Source organism: Podarcis vaucheri (assembly GCF_965113315.1).
Source record: "Podarcis vaucheri genome assembly, chromosome: 16".
Lineage (NCBI taxonomy): Eukaryota > Metazoa > Chordata > Lepidosauria > Squamata > Lacertidae > Podarcis > Podarcis vaucheri.
The window spans coordinates 12,685,649-12,702,696 of NC_138754.1; the positions used below are offsets into that span (position 1 = coordinate 12,685,649).

The 17,048-nt window shown below is 50.7% G+C and overlaps 1 protein-coding gene and 1 long non-coding RNA gene across 5 annotated transcripts; one reads left to right on the forward strand and one right to left on the reverse strand.

Annotated features, from left to right (window-relative positions):
- Nucleotides 1-888: 888 nt before the first annotated feature.
- On the reverse strand, nt 889-13,918 carry LOC309520889. The gene is made up of 2 exons (XR_014214465.1): nt 13,630-13,918; nt 889-1,261 (listed from the first exon to the last, which is right to left on the reverse strand). It is a non-coding gene; the product is annotated as an uncharacterized lncRNA (long non-coding RNA).
- LRRC71 (leucine rich repeat containing 71) lies at nt 7,674-17,028 on the forward strand. Of its 4 annotated transcripts, none has more exons than XM_082202769.1 (16): nt 7,674-7,803; nt 8,442-8,560; nt 8,825-8,944; nt 10,160-10,300; nt 10,430-10,505; nt 10,637-10,711; nt 11,342-11,410; nt 11,825-11,984; nt 12,970-13,053; nt 13,252-13,341; nt 13,925-14,053; nt 15,212-15,317; nt 15,436-15,524; nt 16,021-16,129; nt 16,432-16,547; nt 16,736-17,028. In XM_082202769.1, exons 2-16 carry the CDS (start codon nt 8,467-8,469, stop codon nt 16,859-16,861), a joined length of 1,584 nt encoding a protein of 527 aa, XP_082058895.1. In that variant the 5' UTR covers nt 7,674-7,803; nt 8,442-8,466; the 3' UTR covers nt 16,862-17,028. The 4 variants fall into 4 exon arrangements, with proteins under 4 accessions (XP_082058895.1, XP_082058896.1, XP_082058897.1 ...); XM_082202770.1 differs by lacking the exon at nt 7,674-7,803 and adding an exon at nt 7,848-7,866; XM_082202771.1 differs by lacking the exon at nt 7,674-7,803 and having other exon boundaries at nt 7,873-8,560; nt 11,825-11,960.
- Nucleotides 17,029-17,048: the final 20 nt, after the last annotated feature.

The window sequence follows — 17,048 nt, forward strand, 5'->3', positions numbered from 1 at the left end:
ACCCACAGCGCCACCCGCGTCCCTTAGTAGTATATAATACTATGATATAAAAAAGAATTAAGGTAACCATGAGATGGGAGGGAGGGAGGTAGACAGTTTATTTGAACAAACTGTGGAAAAATATGAATGTATTTTAATAGTATAAAATGGAGACAATATATATATATATATTTTTAAGGAAAGGAAGCTCATAGGGGGTGGCCCTAGGTCATCGCCTGTCAGGCATGGGGCAAGCAATCATGGCAAAAGCTTCACTTTGCAAACAGCCTCCAACTAGGCCATCACCACCATGCCTGCTTCCCAGAAACTACTCAGGCTCAGCCACAGATTTCTGACACAATGAAAAAGCTACACAGATGGGATATTTCATTTCATTTTCTTAAAACGCACATAGACCTTTACAACTGAATGTCAGAAAACACCTCTCAGCTTCCTCTGGCCAGACAACCCCAAGGGCCCTGTTTCCAAGGCAGGCCGAGATCCTAAAGTCCAGCAGCGCGACCTTAGAGCAGATTTATGCCACAAGGTGCCATAGGAAGGCACTGGACATAGTAAAAGATCCATCGCATCCTGGTCACTGTCTCTTCGAGCTCCTGCCGTCGGGACGGAGATACAGGACGATGAAGACAAGAACGAGCCGCCTTAAGAACAGCTTCTTCTCCAGAGCGATCTCGGCCCTGAATGGGAAGCCTGGACTTTGAAAGTCATCTAATCTTCCTTGCTGTATTATACTGTATTGTTTTAATTAGTGTTTTTATAGTTGTTTTGATGTTGTGTGGAGTGCCCTACCTGGGTGGATGGAGCAGCCAATAAATTTATTATTATTATTATTGTTATTATTATTATTATTATTATTATTATTATTATTATTATTATTATTATTATTAATTTTTATTTCAAAATGTCCATAGTTGGTCTTGAAGCCACCACAACTCCTGGGAGAGGTTGGGGGGGGGAGAGGAGGAATGTTTGCAGGATGGTGATGTGTCACCAGCTCCTCCTCTTGGCCAGAGATGGTGGTCAAACAGTTGCTCTGGCAGGGGAATGGGAAGTGTGGAACAGGGGTGGTGGTGAAAGTGGCTCCTCTTGAGGGGTGGGAGTGGCGTCTTCTCTTGGTGGGATGCAGGGTGGGAGCTGCTGCTTTTGGTGGGGCAGGGTGGGAACAGCTTGAATGGGGTAGAGGGAGCTCTGAGGGGTGGCTTGGACCAGAAGAATCTCCTTTCTGTCCCAGTGTAAAATTTCTTCAGGGCTGCCATCTGGCCTAGAAAGGAGAGAGAAGGAAGGTACTTTACAACTGCCAAGTACAGCACAGCCACCAGTCTGACTCAAAATGGGAGTATCTCCCCACTCCACAGGCTCCAGCTCCTCACTTATTTTTGAAGGTGGGGAGCTGCCTGATGTGCCTGCCTGCTCACCTTTTCATCACAGCACTGAGGTGAAGGCTCTCAATATTGGGGGGGGGGGGGTAGTGGTGGTCAAGGGTTTTTCAAAGACCCCTCCATTTGCTCGCTTCTCCAGCTTTGGGTCTCTCAGCCACTTCTCTTTTCACAGGAGCATACCTGACACTCTAGGCTTGGATGCACCCAACTTACTGTATTTGTTTTTGAGTCTAGGTGAACAGAGAGGGGTGCTCTTGAATAGCACATGGGGATTAGGGTCGGGTGGGGTGAGGTGAGAACTTGCAATACTTACACAATGAAAATGAAAACCTCTTCAGTTTCCTCAGCCTACATGAATAACTTGCTCTGGAAGAGCAGCTAGGAAATTGGCACCAGTGGAGACCACCCTCTGTGCCTTCTTGAACTCATTTGTTTGATTCTTTCCCTCAACACACACACACACACACACACACACACACACACACACAGGCAGCTTCCACCAATTTGTTCTCTCTGGCTCTAGAGTCACATGATTCATACTCCCCCTCCATTTCAACCCATTGACCTGCCTCTCACAACTGAGGCCATGTGCAGATGGGTCAGAACTTTCATAAAAGGAAGTAGAATAGAATGCCAAGTCTCCCACATCCCGGTTCCTTTGGCCTGCTAGAGCACCGTCCTACCCCCCAACTCCTTGCTTTCAGCCTGCTGAGCTTCTGTGAGAGCTGCTTGATGGTCTGGAAGATAATCTTGGGTGAGACATCCAGGGCCACTGCTGAACCTTTGAGAGAGGTGGGCAAAGCATCCTTCATACCCTCCACCTCTTCTGAGCAAGAGGAGACATCGGTGGGGGGTGGGGAGGAGAAAGAGAATTGTGAAGGGGAAAAAACCCTGAATTACAGGAAAACACATTATATGCCCAGCACCTCAGAGAACTCCCAGGAAGTACCAAGATGGGAGGGCAGAAAAAAGGGAGATATATCTAGGAGTCAAGCACTTGCAGATTAAATCTCAAAAGGTTTTAAGCAAGAACAATCTGCTTCCAGAAGGATCCACAGAGTCCCCTGCTCCTGTCCCATCATCCTCTTGTGATGTGTTCCCTTGCACTGTTGGATCAGGATCAGGAAGGTGGGTTAGTCTGCAGTTGCAGCTTGTCACAATACAGAAGGGTTGGTTTTTTTGCAGATGGGAAGCCATTGACAAGGATGGCTGAGATGGCACAAGCTGTGTCCTCTGTCCCCCCCCCCCCCAAATAATCCCAATGGGGAGCTCTCACAGGGACAGGCTTGCCTCCGGCATCTTGATACCACCCTTGCCCCTTTTCCCCTGTCAGAAATGCCCATCACATATCTGCTTCAACTCTACCAGAGGGAGGGCAATCTGAGGGCAATCTCAGAGAAGATACACCTCCCCCATTAGCTATGGCCTCAGCCGGCAGTCGCAGGCCCACCTTTCTGTGCCATTTTGTGGTGGCTGCCATCCCCTTCCAGGTGGGGGAGAACCCCCTGCATGTTTGCCAGCACCTCAAGGGGGCTCCTTGGGAGGAAGAACCTGTATCTCCATGGGTGGGTGGGGAGGTGTATGGAAGATGACAAAACAGGACAAAGGGCTTCCTCCCGGATTTTCACCTCCAGCTCAGTAACATCGGGAGCTTCGTCTTAGGCAGGGTGGCGACTGGGAAACATTTTGCTGTGGTGGGGAGGGGAAAAAGAAAGGCATTGGAGAGTCTAAACCAAAACAGCCACCCCATCGATGTCCAAAATGGGAAGAAGCCAATAGTGGGGAGGAGGGGTGCTAACAGAGAAGACCTTCCCTCTCTCCCTGGTCTTTTCAAAGGGAGAGGCAGGAAGTGAGCAGGATACTCCCAGAATGCCTTGCAACCCTGTTGGATCTTCACTGCTTACGGGTGTGGGTGACTATCAGCCACTCACCAGAAGTCCCTAATCTCCTGCGTATCTTGCTTCTCTGCTCCAGGATAGGGGAGACTGCACCATCCACCCATCAAGCTTCACCCACACCTCAGCAGCAAGCAGCAGAATAGCAACAAACACGCATGACTGAAAAAGCAGGGAAATGTGGAAGATAAATATGCCACACCCACACACAGAAAAGTCTGGTCCAAAATCTGATCTGTTTGACCATGAAGGGCACCCTTCGCTACCATCTTCATCTTCTACTCCCTCCTACCGAAAGGGGAAATGGGGTGGTAGGAAACAGCAGGTAAAAACCTTACATCTTCTTTTCAGAATATGTTGAAGCCATGTGCTCATAGATCTGAGGTCCTGGTTCAAAGGTGGAAATGATGAAGAGGACTCACACATTTGAATGGAGAAAAGAAACAAGATGGAGGAAGAGGCAACATGCCAGGGCTGCCTTGTTTAGCTTACAACCTTTAAACAAGGAAACATGATTTTATGGTCTCCCTTTTCATCTGTCACGGTCCGGTTCACGGGCGATCAAAGTCCCAGCTGGGGACGTCAGGACCGGGGGCAAGATGGTGGGGTGGGAGCCGGAACGGGAGTCCAGAAGCCAGGAGTCGGGAAGCCAAGGGTCCAAGGGTCAGGAAGCAAGGAGGCATGAAGTCAAGGGTCCGAGGATCAAGGAGTCAAGGAACCCAAGGCAGGGAACGTGTTGCTGTGGCAAAAAGCTGAAGGGAAATGCTAACCTTATATCCCTTCCCAGCTCTTGCCACCAGGTGCTGTGAGTTACCAATCAGCCTCACCTGTGAGGCCGTGCCTTGCCTCTTCAGAACAAACTTAGGAAGGCCCCAGTCCTGGTCACAGGGCCTGGCTCACAGGGCCTTACATCCATGAGCAGGGCTGAACATCTACTTGTTGTCTGAGGATTCCAGCACCCTCTTGCTGTGGCATCTTAGTACCAGTCTCACACCCTTTTGCTGCAGGAACACTAGCAGATCCTTGTACAGCAATGTATGCAGGTCTAACAGAAGCACAGATAGTGAGAGATGTTGTTGTTAACCTGCTTCATGTATCCTGATGAGAACATTGAGTGTGTTTGGTTGCAGAAGCAGGCCAAAGGCCCACCTACGTCAGAGGAACAAAGGAAGCTGCCTATACCACATCAGGCCATTGGTATCCATCTAGTTCAGTACTGTTGACACTGAATGGCAGCATTTATAAGTGCAATCGGTCTGTATGAGTTCACTTTTGTGAAATCTTTTTCTGGCTTCAAAATTAGGGTTAATGAACATTTTCCATGTTTGTGGGACTGACTCCCCCCCCCCCCCCGGATGTATAATAATGTTTAAATGGAATAATTTTGCAAACCATGGGGAGAGCTCAGTCTGAAACACTTGTCCATCTGGTCCCAGTGATTTACCTGTCCTAAGGTGCTTAATAACATTAGTAACCACTTCCTGAGAAATTGAAGTGAGCCTGCAATGCTCAAACTGGATCACAGTGTCCCTTGGGAATTCACCTGCTCTGCTTTTCCCAGTCGGGACTCATTATGAGCCCCCTCTAAATCCACTGAGGGCAGTGGAAATGGAACCATATCCGCCCCTTTCAGGTAAACCACAACATTTAATGTTTTCTGTCTGTCTCTGTCCGATTTTTCTTCTAGCTTAAGTGCTAGATCGTCAGTTGCCTTTTGAAGCAGCTGAATTTCAGATTGATTTTCAAGGGCTGTATTCATAGCTTCATTAGATGTTTTGGAGATTTCCTTAAGGTCTCCCAATAGTGAGTCAAATCATCTTTCAAAGAAGACTAGAGCAATTGCCCAGTCTGAGGCTAGCACTTGTCGGATCCAGTTTATGTAAGCGCCTATGACACCTTGTCGCCCTCCATATTGAGAGCAGATTTCCCGCCTTTTTGTTGCCCCAGGCCTCCCTTTGCCATTATAGAGTAGGCCTTGCGTGAGGCCTCAGAACAGATACTATTTTCTCCCTTAAATCAAGTTTTACAATTTTGCTTTTTGGACCTTGAGCATTACCTTACTGGAGCTGTAAATTTCTGGGTGCCAAACCACTTTTAAAAGACCACTTGATGCATTTATTGTCCTGTGGCAATCAGAGACATTTTGATCCTTGGCTAGCCATGCCCCTGCATTTCATTTCATTTCATTTTTATCCCACCATTTTCTAAGCAGCTCAAGGTGGTGTATATGGTCCTCTGTCTCAACTGTTTATGTGGTTGTGCAAACGCAGGGGGGTCCTCATGAATCATGCGACAGCTTTGGAGGTCAAGGGGCAGAGAAAGGCAGCATTTAAAAGAGGGGAAGAGTAGTATAAAGCCAGGAACTCAGGCAGAGGGGGAAAGGGAGGCCATTTGAACTCTGTCACCAGTGGGTTGCTGATCTATTCCAGAGAGGTGGTGTCCAGGTACTTCAAATCGTTGTCCAGGCACTGCTTGTTTTCTACCTGCTTCACTGCCTCTTTTACGTACTAGAGAATCTCTTGGCATTTGTCCCAGACCGGGCAAAACTTCTTGTGCTCCAAGGCCTACCCTCAGCAAAGAAGGTGCAGCGTGAGAGATGGGCTGACAGCTACTAGTGGTTTGTTTTTATTTACCAAAAATCTGCAATCTGCTTTTGAAAAACGGGTGGTCCCAAAGCGGTTCACCACATAAAGCAGAAACGTTGCATTTAAAAGCTGCATTTAGAATAAACTGGTATTGTAAAATCAGATTTAGAAGCAGGCGCAGGAACCAGACATAATGCAAAACGATCCTTGTTTGCCGATACAAGAGTTGGTTCCTGAACAACACTTGCACACTACAGGCACAGACCCACAGTGTGCTAATGCAAATGTGTGTGCATATTACATAAACACACAGCATCACCTATTTGCGTGCTGACATTTCACAGTAAGCCATGCTCAAAGCAGGTCACAACATTCAAAAGTTATTTACATAATAAAAGTGCACAGTTCATTCCGCCAAGTGGGTACTTTGGGGGGGGGGGGCGGTTCTGTATGTCTCTTTTCTCTGCATTGCTTTAAGACACCTCCTCGCAAACATTATAACTGATTTCATGGAATAAGACCTGCACTCATTAGGCCTGACACTCAGCCAGGTCTGTGAAGATTGTGTTTTTGCTAATAAAGAGTTAACTCCAACTTTGAACGGTGTGATTTACTGACCGGCAGGCTTTTTGACAATAGGTTTGGCCACCTCTCAATATAATTTGGCCAAACTCGGCATCAGGGTTCCTGAGGTGGGACTGGCAGTTGTCATTGATGTTTGGACACCAGCCACCATTTTGACTCAATATGGCAGACTGATATGTTACTTTGGTATGACTTCACCTGTTTTATGGCATAGGTTCAGCCACCAATCAAGACAGCATCACCAAATTCAGGATGAAGGTTCCTGAGGTGGGGTGGCAGTCTTCATTGACATTTGGATGCTGGGTACCATTTTGATTCAAAATGGCAGACTGAAACATTACTTTGGCATGACTTCTCTTGATTTTTGGCATGTTGAGTCCACCCTCACAAATAACACTACTCATTTTAAAAACACTTTTTTTGTTTTTGTTCCTACAAATCTGTGGGTGGCACTAGGCACTCCCTGCTAGTGTATGTGTGTAGGCTTCTAAGCAGGGTCAAATGGAAAGGATGGCCAGGGGTGGGGGAGAGAAGATTTTAGGGAGAAAGTGTGGGTCTATCTCAGGGGTCAGCAAACTTTTTCAGCAGGGGGCTGGTCCACTGTCCCTTAGACCTTGTGGGGGGGCTGAACTATTTTTTTTGGGGGGTGTGTGAACAAACTCCTATGCTCTACAAATAACCCAGAGATGCATTTTAAATAAAAGCACACATTCTACTCATGTAAAAACATGCTGATTCCCAGACCACCCGCAGGCCAGATTTGAAAGGTGATTGGGCCTGATCCGGCCCCCGGGCCTTAGTCTCCCTAGCCATGGTCTATCTCCTTATTTATTTCCCCTCCATTCCATTCAGGTTGTATGAACAGGGGAGATGGGGGAACCTGTACTCTTGTCAGGCCCTTTGGGGAAGGTTTGGGAAGTGGGGGTCTCCTGCTCCGTCCCCCACGCCAAAAGTTTCCTTCCCCAACGACCTCTCCCCAGACAGCGGGTGGCCATAGCAAACAGCACCCAGATCAAGCCCTTTTGGTGATAGGGGAGGTCAGGGAAAGCGGGAAAGGGAATATGCCTCTTTCTAGTTCTCTTCTCCCCACTGCAGGGGTTACAGGGCCCCGAGAGACCCTGGGGGAGCTTCACAGGTGCCCATTCTGCAGGCGTGGCGGCGGCGCCCTTTGGCGAGCAGGTGACAGGTGGATGGAGGGGGATGCCTTGACTCGGCCATCGGCGCTGCTCCTGCGCCCTCTAGTGGCCAACAGGGCTCGCTGCAGCCGCCTCGGCCCTGCCTCTTTCCCCGCCTAGCTGCTGCCGGGGTTTGGTTGCCACGGCGACCGCGGCCTACACAGCCGTGCGAGGCCTGAGCTGAGTTGAGGGAGGGGGCTGACCTCGATACTGATATACCGCTGTTACCTCTGAGGCGCGGGGTGAGGTGGGGTGGGTGGGAAGAGGGTTCGTCACGTGGCCTTGGCAGGGAGACTCACCTGCTCCAATAAAAGTGGGCGCAGCCTCGCCTTAGAGAGCTTCAGCCCCCCCCCTCAAATCCTGCCCCATCTCCCTTAGGGTCCTTCTTAATAAGTCGCCAGCACCCACTTTGAGGCTCCTCTGCTCGTTAGGGACTCCACCCCACATATACCCATGGCTGACCGTCAAATGCTCCCTCTTTGTCCCGTTTCCAGACCCTCATAGGGACCCCGAGGGACCCCCATCCCATTGCTATAGAAACCCCCTCCCCCGTTCAGCCAAGGAGAGAGCCTTCTGATAGAATTTTGAATCTAACAGATCTCCCCTCCAGGGATCTCCAACATCTCAAAAAATCAGCCATAATCTCAGGGACCTTGAGATTTTGTTGACCCCCCCCCCAACAAAAAAAATCTCTGTGCTGCTTCTCCCAGAATTCATTAATTTTCCTCCCCCAGCCCTCACATCTTTCAGCTCTTGTTCCCATTCAGGGACCTTCACCCTAGACTTCCTCCAATCTCATGATTCGTTTCTTTGTCCTCACAGAGTCCTTTTCAGAGGGAGGGGCGCCATGGGGAAAAAAGGAGAGCGGGGTGCCAAGGACAAGGCTGCAGCCTTGGAAGAAGAAGCCAGGAATGCTGCCAGAAGGGCTGAACATGGGGAAGGTAGGAAGATCTACTCTGCCCCCCCCCCAGCTCTCATTCTGCTTTGACTCAGCCACTCTCTAGGGAAGTTTTCAGTCTCAGGACGATCTTGCGTGGCTGATATATGGTGGCTTGCGTTGAGTTCCACAGTTGAGCATGGATTGCATCCCAGCTCCACTCTACTCTAGCCACTAGCTGCCACCACCCACATACAATCTTAGGATCTGAATACCAGCTGCTTGGTGTCTCTAAAGCCCTCCCGGGGCGTCTCCCCTTTCTTCACAGAGGAATACCAGTGCACAGGGATCCTGGAGCAGGATTTCTTGGAGCTCTGCACCCGGGCTGGATTCCAAGAGATCCCAAAAGTTACACTGAGGCCACACCCCAATTCTTTCACTGTACAGGGTGAGTTGTGCTCGTTCCTCTCAATAACTTCATTGGGTTTTACATCCTCTGTAATATTTCCCCACTTCACAATGAGGCACATGAGTTACAAATCAAGCCCAATGCTGGGGTTGGGGGTCGAGAGTTTAAGGCAGTTCTCGGTGCTATCTCCACCGTCCCCTTGGATGTCTTGGATGTCGCTAGTTCTCTGTGGCACAATTCTGACAACAAACGAGTGTGTCTTTGCTCAAATGCTGAACTTGGTAGCATTATTTTTTTTTTTACAGTGCCTCAGTCACCAGCATGGGGGCAATCAATTCCATAAAGTATGATAAACATCCCAGGCATCTCCAAGTCGAGCTTGGAAAGATTCCTGAGAGCTGCTGACAGTCAGTAATCGCTAGAGGGACCGATGATCTGAGGCTTTAAGGCAGCTTCCTATGTCCCCGTTTAACTCAATCAGAACCATGAGGACTGGAGTTTATTTTTAGAGGAAAAGGAGTATCTCAGTGGCAGAGCATCTGCCTTGCAGAAAGGAGGTCACAGATTCAATCCCCAATGGCACTTCCATGAAGGGCTGGGAAAGTCTTCTGGTCCGAAACCCTGGAGAGAACCATTATTGGTCAGTGAAGCCTGGATTGGGTTAGATGGACCTCAAAGGTCTGACTCGATACAGTTCAGCTTCCTGTGTAAAGATGGCCATCTCTTGAAGCTATCTATACCTCCAACATCCGTTTTCACAGGAGAAGAGGCATGCACTTGACCAGCCTTCCCCAACATGGTGGCCTCCAGATGATGTTGGACTGCAAATCCCATCAGCCTTAGCCAGCACACCCTGCGCCTGTCAGCCCCAGCATTGTATGGACATGCTGGCTAGAGCTGATGGAAGTTTAACATGTGGAGGGCACCAGGTTGGTGACAGTCACCTTTCCACTTTGTGGGTGGGTGCAGGCAGATGGGAGAGCAAAATGTTACCCTCTTGGGAATGGCCAGACCAAAGAGGCAGCTGCTCGATGGAGAGACATCAGATAAGGTGGAAGAGGCCAGGTAAGATTATCGCTGAGCAGAGGGGAGGCCACGTCTGGTCAATGAATCCAGAAGGGTTTGGTGCTCTGTAGGTTGCCAGCTTAGTTTCCCTCCTGGAACGATGTCTTGTTCCTTACGGACCCATGAGAGATGCTGCCAGGCTCTTTCCTCCTTGTTGCTACCCTGGTGAGCTCTGACTTGTCTCCACAGAGGAGCCTGACCCACTGGCCGAGAGAGAGGGTCCCTACATCATTGCACAGATCCAGTGCAAGTATGCCTTCTTCCGCCCCACTGTCCAGGTGGATTTGGAACATGAGGACCCCAAAACCACTAAGGAGATCTTCATCCGGAGTGAGTGAAGTGGTGTCCCTCTCCCTGGTCCACACAGACCTTCCGTCTCCCCTCTTTGTGCCCCCTGAGCAGGGTGGGCTGGGGGCTTCAAGGCCAACGAAAGCCCCACCTGCTTTTCTCTGTCAGCAGACTGGAAAATCGAAGACAAGATGCTGGGTATCTTTGCCAAGTGCCTGCCAGCTCTTTCCCACCTCCAATCAATTCGGTGAGTGGCACAAAGTCCTGGGGCAGGGGGCATGGCTTTCAGGCTAGTGGTTCACCCAACATCCTCCTGCAGGCTAAAGGGGAATACTTCTCCTGAATTCCCAAGTTTCATCCACTCTGCTCTCCTTTCAGGCTCTGGAAGGTTGGCCTGACAGACGTCACCTTCCTCTCTCTCCTCTCCATTGTGCCAACCTGCTCCACACTCAAGTAAGTCTTGGATCAGGGTCTGTCAGGCCTCAGCCAGGGTCTCCTCCCCTCTGTCAAGTGATGAGGCAACAGCCTGGGAGTCCAGAGGCAGACAGGGTGGTTAATCGCAGCAAGCAGGAGCAAGGGCTGGTGCCCAGGCAAGGAGGAGGGCAACACATTTCTCGGACGGATGAACTGGCTGGAAGGCTGGGCTTTTAGGGGCCCAAGTGAGCCAGAATTGTAGGAATGGGGGCCAAGGCTGAGGTGGACCCCTTGGCACTAGGGAGCTTTGGGCAGCCTGATGCCCTGAGATGCTGTTGGGCCCCCACCATCCATGATCCTTGATTGACCATTGGTCATGCTGGCTGCTGGGGCTGCTAGGAGTTGGAGCCCAACAACAACTGGAGGGCCACATTTTGAGAAGAGATGGCTTAGCCAGCCAAGTTCACAGGAGATGGCAAATGCTGCTGGCATAGACAGGAAGGTGTTCAGTATTGACACCTACTTCCTGCCTGCAGGAATGCCCTGGTTACTTGATCCCACAAGCACCATCTTGATTTTTTCTTTTTAAAAATAAGATCAACAATAGAATAACAGAAAGGGGCAAATACCTGACAGTGGTGGGCAGACCTCTTCTCCTTCTGCTTGCAGGACACTGGCCGTGGAGGGAAACCCTATGCGTGAGCGAGTGTTCCACAAGCTGATTGCTGAAGAGACCAAGTGAGAACTGAGGGGAGGCCTGGGAGGAGATTGGGAGTGGAAGACTGAGCTCTGTGTGTGTCTGGGTGCGGGCATGTGCATGCATGTGTGCATGGAGGTCTCTTGCCTCTAGCACACATAGAGCCCACAGGAAGGGAAGGACCACAGCTCAGCGGCACAGAATGTCCAAGGCCCAGTCCCCGGGGATGAGAAAAGATTCCTGCCTAAAACTCTGTAGAGCCACTCTGCCAGTCAGTGTTTACAATACTGAGCTAGACGGACCCGTGGTTTGACTTGGCATAAGGCAAGACGGGAGCCAGAAAAATATGTGTCGGGTGCAATTGCAGTAATCCAGGCCCTCTCTGGGGCAGCTGGGTGCCCAGTCCTGCTGAGAAGTGGCCTCTCCTTTCTTTCTTTCTTTTCCTCTCCTCTCAGCTTGGCCCACATTTCCCTCCGGAACAACGAGATCGATGACGAGGCGGCCTTACTGATTGGGCAGTCGCTTTCTTCTCTCAAGGGCTCAAACAAGAACCTTGCCTCCATCAACCTCAGCTATAACCACATCACAGATGTGGGTGCTGGCTACATCGCCGATGTGAGGAGGCCTGAGGCAGCTCTGCACCTAGGCAGAGGCCGAAGGATTCAGGGCCTACATTCTGCTCTTGGAGGTTCAGGGGAGGGAGGGTGACTTTCTCCGAAGAAAGCCAGGAGTGGGAGCTTCTGGCAAGAGTGCTGTAGGGACAGACTGGGAGGTGGTTTAGAAATAGCATCCCAAGACTGAAGAGATGGGAGAGAGCGGTTTGTCAGGATGGAGGAAAGGAGTGCAGTTCCACTGTCAGTTTACAGCTGACCGCTGGCTCTTTGGTGATCCAGTAGCAGTTTGCCCTTTTTCCTTGGTGTGGCTGGAAAAGTCTCTGTTGGTAATTTTGGTGTAGTGAAAGCTCTTTGGTTCTCCTAGCCAGGCATGGCCAAACCTGGCCCTCCAACTGTTTTTTGGGACTACAATTCCCATCATCCCTGACCATTGGTCCTGTTAGCTAGGGATGATGGGAGTTGTAGTCCCAAAACAGCTGGAGGGCCAAGTTTGGCCATGCCTCTGACCTAGGCAGAAGATGCCATTGGCCAGGGTGCCCTTTTGGCAAAAGGCAACTCACATATTGGATTGGAATGCAGGAAAATAGGATCAGCAGTTGCTGACTCCCCATTGAAACAGACATGCAACTGTTATAGAAGGGCAGCCCTTGTGAGGCAGCTGCTGTTTTGAAAAGTCCAATGGGAAGGCATCCTTGCTTTTCACAACCCATTTGGACTGGCAGTGCTGCCTAGAATCACACTGGTGTACGTAGACACATCCAACAGTACTCACAGAACAAATTGGGAATTTGCCCATCAGTATTTGGAAGCCTCAGAGAGTTGCATCCTCGACTTGGCCAGGGTTGTTGCAGTCCTGGGACTGCTCAACACCCGGGGCCTTCTCTCCCAGAGAATGTGACCTTGCTCTCTTTCCAGTCCCTTGGCCTTGGGCCACTTAATCCCCCCTGTGCTTTTTCCTCCATGTCTTTCTGGCCCCTCCTGCACAGGGCCTGCGGCTCAATCGTTCGCTGCTTTCCTTGTCGCTGGCGCACAACCAGATCAAAGATGAAGGAGCCCTGAAGCTCGCAGAGGTCAGTCTGGCTGTGGCCCTTCAAGCAGTTCAGGAGGTTCCCCTTTTTGAGAATGGGATGTGTGGGCCAGGAGCCCTAATTGACAACATTGCTGCCTCCCTCCCTTCTGTAGCATGCAGGGCAAGGAGAACAGCAAGTGGATCCAGGGAGGGAGGAATATTTCACTGCCCCAACAGCCTTGCCCTGCTCACTCCACAGGTTCTCGGCCCATTTGCCCTCACACACATGGAGGTGGTAGAGAGGAGGCGACTTCTGCTGGAGAAGGAGGCCCAGGAAAGATGTCGCTTGGTAAGCAGGAAGGAGAGAAGTGCCAGAGGAAGTGGGGGGGTGGATGAGTGGGCTCCAGAACCCCCCTCTCTAGGGCCTGAAAGTTTGCAGCAGAAGCTGGCTGTGCACAGAGCTATTTGGCTTGCCTCTGCCATGGCCTCATAGAGAAACTGCCCACCAGCCCTAAATCTCTGGAACTGTTTCTTCTTGTTCTTGCACTTTTTGTTGCTTATTTTAGGATGAACCACAGTTGCTCGTGTAGTGTTTATTATTATTATTAGATAAATTTTAAAAAGCTGTAAAACTTACCAGAAGTATGGGTGGAGAGGGACCACAAATGGCTGAACCAGCGTTCAGTTTGCTAGGATGCATGTCAGTCCTTCCATTTCCAAAGCCAGGCTCCCTCTATGGCTGCACCGCACATTGCAACTTTCTCGCTCTCCCTTTCCCTCAGAGTCTCCTGCAATAAGTAACAGAGCTTGCGCAGTAGGAGACTACCCTGATCCATCTCTGCTGCCACTGGGCTGGGGAATTGGCACAGGGCCATTTCTGCCAAGAGGCTGCTATTCTTCTGAGCCGACTCTTTCCACTCCTCTCTCTCAAGCCACAGAGACATGCGGAACTGAGAAACGAGCGCCCCTCCAGCCACATGAGCAGCATAGCCCTCGATAAGCTCCAGACAGCCAAGACCACCAAAGCCACCACTAAGAAGAAGGAGAAAGAGAAGGAGAAAGTGAGAGCCCTGGAGCAAGCCAGGAGACAGTCTGAAATGAGGAGACCCTAGGAATGCTGTTTTGAAAGGCCTTGCCCTCACTGTGGTTGAGGGAGGCAGGGGGTAGTGGAGAGATGGGGTTTCCTTCTTGCCGGGAGGCTGATTCTCCTCCTGTTTATCTCCCATGGCTTCTGCCTCTCTACTTCCAGAGACTAGGCTGGGGACTGTTGGGTGCAAGGACTTTTCTGTGGTGGCTCCCCATTTGCACAGATAGCATCTCAGAGCCGGGGGAAGAGCCTTTGATCCTCCCTAGCCTTGGCTGCTGCTTTTCACTTTTGCTTCCACTGACTCTTCAGGTGCTTTGCCAAACTCATTTTCTGCTCCTCTGCTAATTGGTGTGGAAGCCATTTAGCCTGAAAGCCCCCTTGAGGCAGGATACAAATGAACCTATCCTCCTCCTGAATGCTGCATAGTTTCCTCTGCCAGGAGAGGGCCTGCATCCCCCCGCCCCCGGTCCTTCCCTTCTACTGTCCCAGCCTCTAAATATAACCCCCTGACAACCATCCCCCCCCCACTTCTGCCGCTCTAATTAGCAAAGTGAAATATAAAACCTTTTCTACTTTCTTACTATCTCTCATTGGTTTTGTTTACTGCTTTGTGTCTCCCCTTCTAGTTGTGGAATTCACTTAGTAAGTGAAGGATGGAGGGAGCAGCAAGGCTGGGTTCCCAGTCTGGGATACATCCCCTTCCCCTCCCCAGTTATCTCAGCCCTGACCCCTTCTTCTTTCCCGTCCCACCAGCGCGTTTGGCTGAGGTGTGACTCTGGATGTGGGGTTGGATTTGAATAGGCTTGCCATATTTCAAAAAGTAAAAACCAGGACACGCCAAACTTTCTTGAGCTTTTTTTTTTTTTTTTTTTTTTTAGGAAAACCCAAAATTTGTTAAGCATTTTTTTTCAAAAGCGCTTTTTTGATTGACTTGCCTAAGATCCAAGACCAAGTGCCGCCTTTTGGAAATTCCCCCCAGATGTCAATTCCGCCTTTGAAATCCCAGTAATGTTCGGGAAAATACGAACAAATGGCAGCCCTAGATTTGAACCACTTTTAGAGAGGTGGGGGAAGGGACTACGCACTACCTATTTATTAAAAAAAACCAACCCAAACCTTCCCTTCTTTCTAGGAACTTCCTAAGAAGGATGACAAGGGCCAGGCCAGTGCAGCAACAGCTGCACCAGCAACACCAGCAGCTCAGTCCAAGAAGGAAGACTCCAAGCAGGCCAAGAAAGGTGCCCTGAAAGCCCTCTTTACTGCCATTTCCTCCCCCTCCCTATAGACTGTTTTCAGGCCTTCACTGGCACTCGCAAGGGCTGCTTGACCACAGCCTTCTTGATTTCCCCCCTACAGCGGCTCCTCCTGCTGAACAGAAAGCCGCCCGCGGCAAAGGAGCAAAATCGGGCACCAAAGACAAACGGGCTCAAGTCATAGAAGTGGAGGTGAGGCTCATTTGAGCACCGTCCAGCTCAGCTCTTGACCTGGCTTCTTCAAGGAAGAAACTGGTAGCCCCAGCCCCTCACCAAGCAGCCAAACCTCAAGGCAAGGATCCTTCACCTCCTCCTTCACACAGGGACCATCTGTGGCCCTCCAGATTGTGTGTTTGGAGCCCACGAGCAATAATGGCCAGTAGCCAGGGGTGGTGGGAGTTTCTTCCCTGCCCTATCCACACACCAGCCCTTCCAGCCTCACATGTCCATACATTCAGAGAGTGTAGGAGAGGGCTGGGAAACATCTATGTCCTTCCCAGTGTTGCTGGACTGTAGCTCCCCTCACTATCATCATCCTTGACCTTCGGCCATGCCGGTTCCTGCCAGGAAGCATAGATGACCCCCCCCCCATTACTCTAGAGTCAAGGACTTCAACAAGCTGTTGAATGGCTGCCATCTTTCCTACATGGTGCCTTCACCTCACCAGCTTTTCTGTTTTCCTGGGCAGGTGATAGAGCCCACTGAGATGGTGAATCCGTTGCTGGAGCCAGCAGAGCACAGGGATGGGCAAGTCTTTCTGCCAGGCAACCGGGTCCTCATCTACTTGAACCTCATCCGTACGTCTCCCCTAGAGCAGCAGGGCCGGGCTGGGCCAAGCGGGGTGAAGAGGGTGACTCACCTAGCGGCTTTTTGTTGGGAGCCAAGGCCTTTCATGGGGCTCCTGACCAGCCGACCCAGCCGCTGTCGTTTCCTGATTTGTAGATGGCTCTTAGCAGAGCCAAGTGCTTGGCCAGCCGTGCCGGCTCCATTCAGTTCCCAAGATGGGCTTGGAGAGGGTGGGGACGGGAGCAAGCACCCTCCAAACGGGGAGGGAGATCCTGAGCTTGGTTCTCATCTTTTGCCTCGTGTCCAAACTCAGGTAACCAAATCACAGAGAAGGGCTTGCAGGCCTTTCTGGTCGCCTTGGAACAGCAGAGTGTTAGGTTGGCTCCTGGAGGCAAAGGGCCGATGGGCCTCCTGCGGCTGTCACTGGCGGTGAGTTTGGGGATGGGGATGGGGAGAATAGCTGAGCCTTTGGGGCCTGGTTCTCTTTCCATCTGAAACTTGCACCCTCCCTCCTTTATGGGATTGAGGATGAGCTGGGGAAGCCTTACTGGTCCTGCAAGCTTTGCAGGTACCTGCCTCCCTCAATCCCTCACCTGGATCATGTAAAACTGTTTCAGAAAAACAACTATCCAGTGGACAGCAAGACCTATGCCAGGATCCAAGAGCTCATGTGGATACGTGACCCCGTTCCCAGGTCAGGGACAGCAGCCAGGGTGGCAGAAGAGGAGACGGGGGCGGCGTAGAGCTTTAGCTGGAAAGCACACAAAAAATCCAGGATGATCCCGCTGGCCTCCTCACAGCGCTCCTTGGATTCAAGCATCACTTGTCACTTGAACGCAGGGAGAGGGAGGAAACTGCTTCCCACCCCAATTCAAGAGAAGTGCAAATAAACCTGATGCTCACCTCCTCACTTAAGGGTGCAGGACCCTG

Coding starts and splice junctions, on each gene's coding strand:
- LRRC71 (XM_082202769.1), top strand. CDS start 8,467: ATGGGGAAAAAAGGAGAGCGGGGTGCCAAGGACAAGGCTGCAGCCTTG. Junction 11,411..11,824: donor CTGATTGCTGAAGAGACCAA/GTGAGAACTGAG, acceptor CTCTCCTCTCAG/CTTGGCCCACATTTCCCTCC. Junction 16,548..16,735: donor TCCTGCGGCTGTCACTGGCG/GTGAGTTTGGGG, acceptor AAACTGTTTCAG/AAAAACAACTATCCAGTGGA.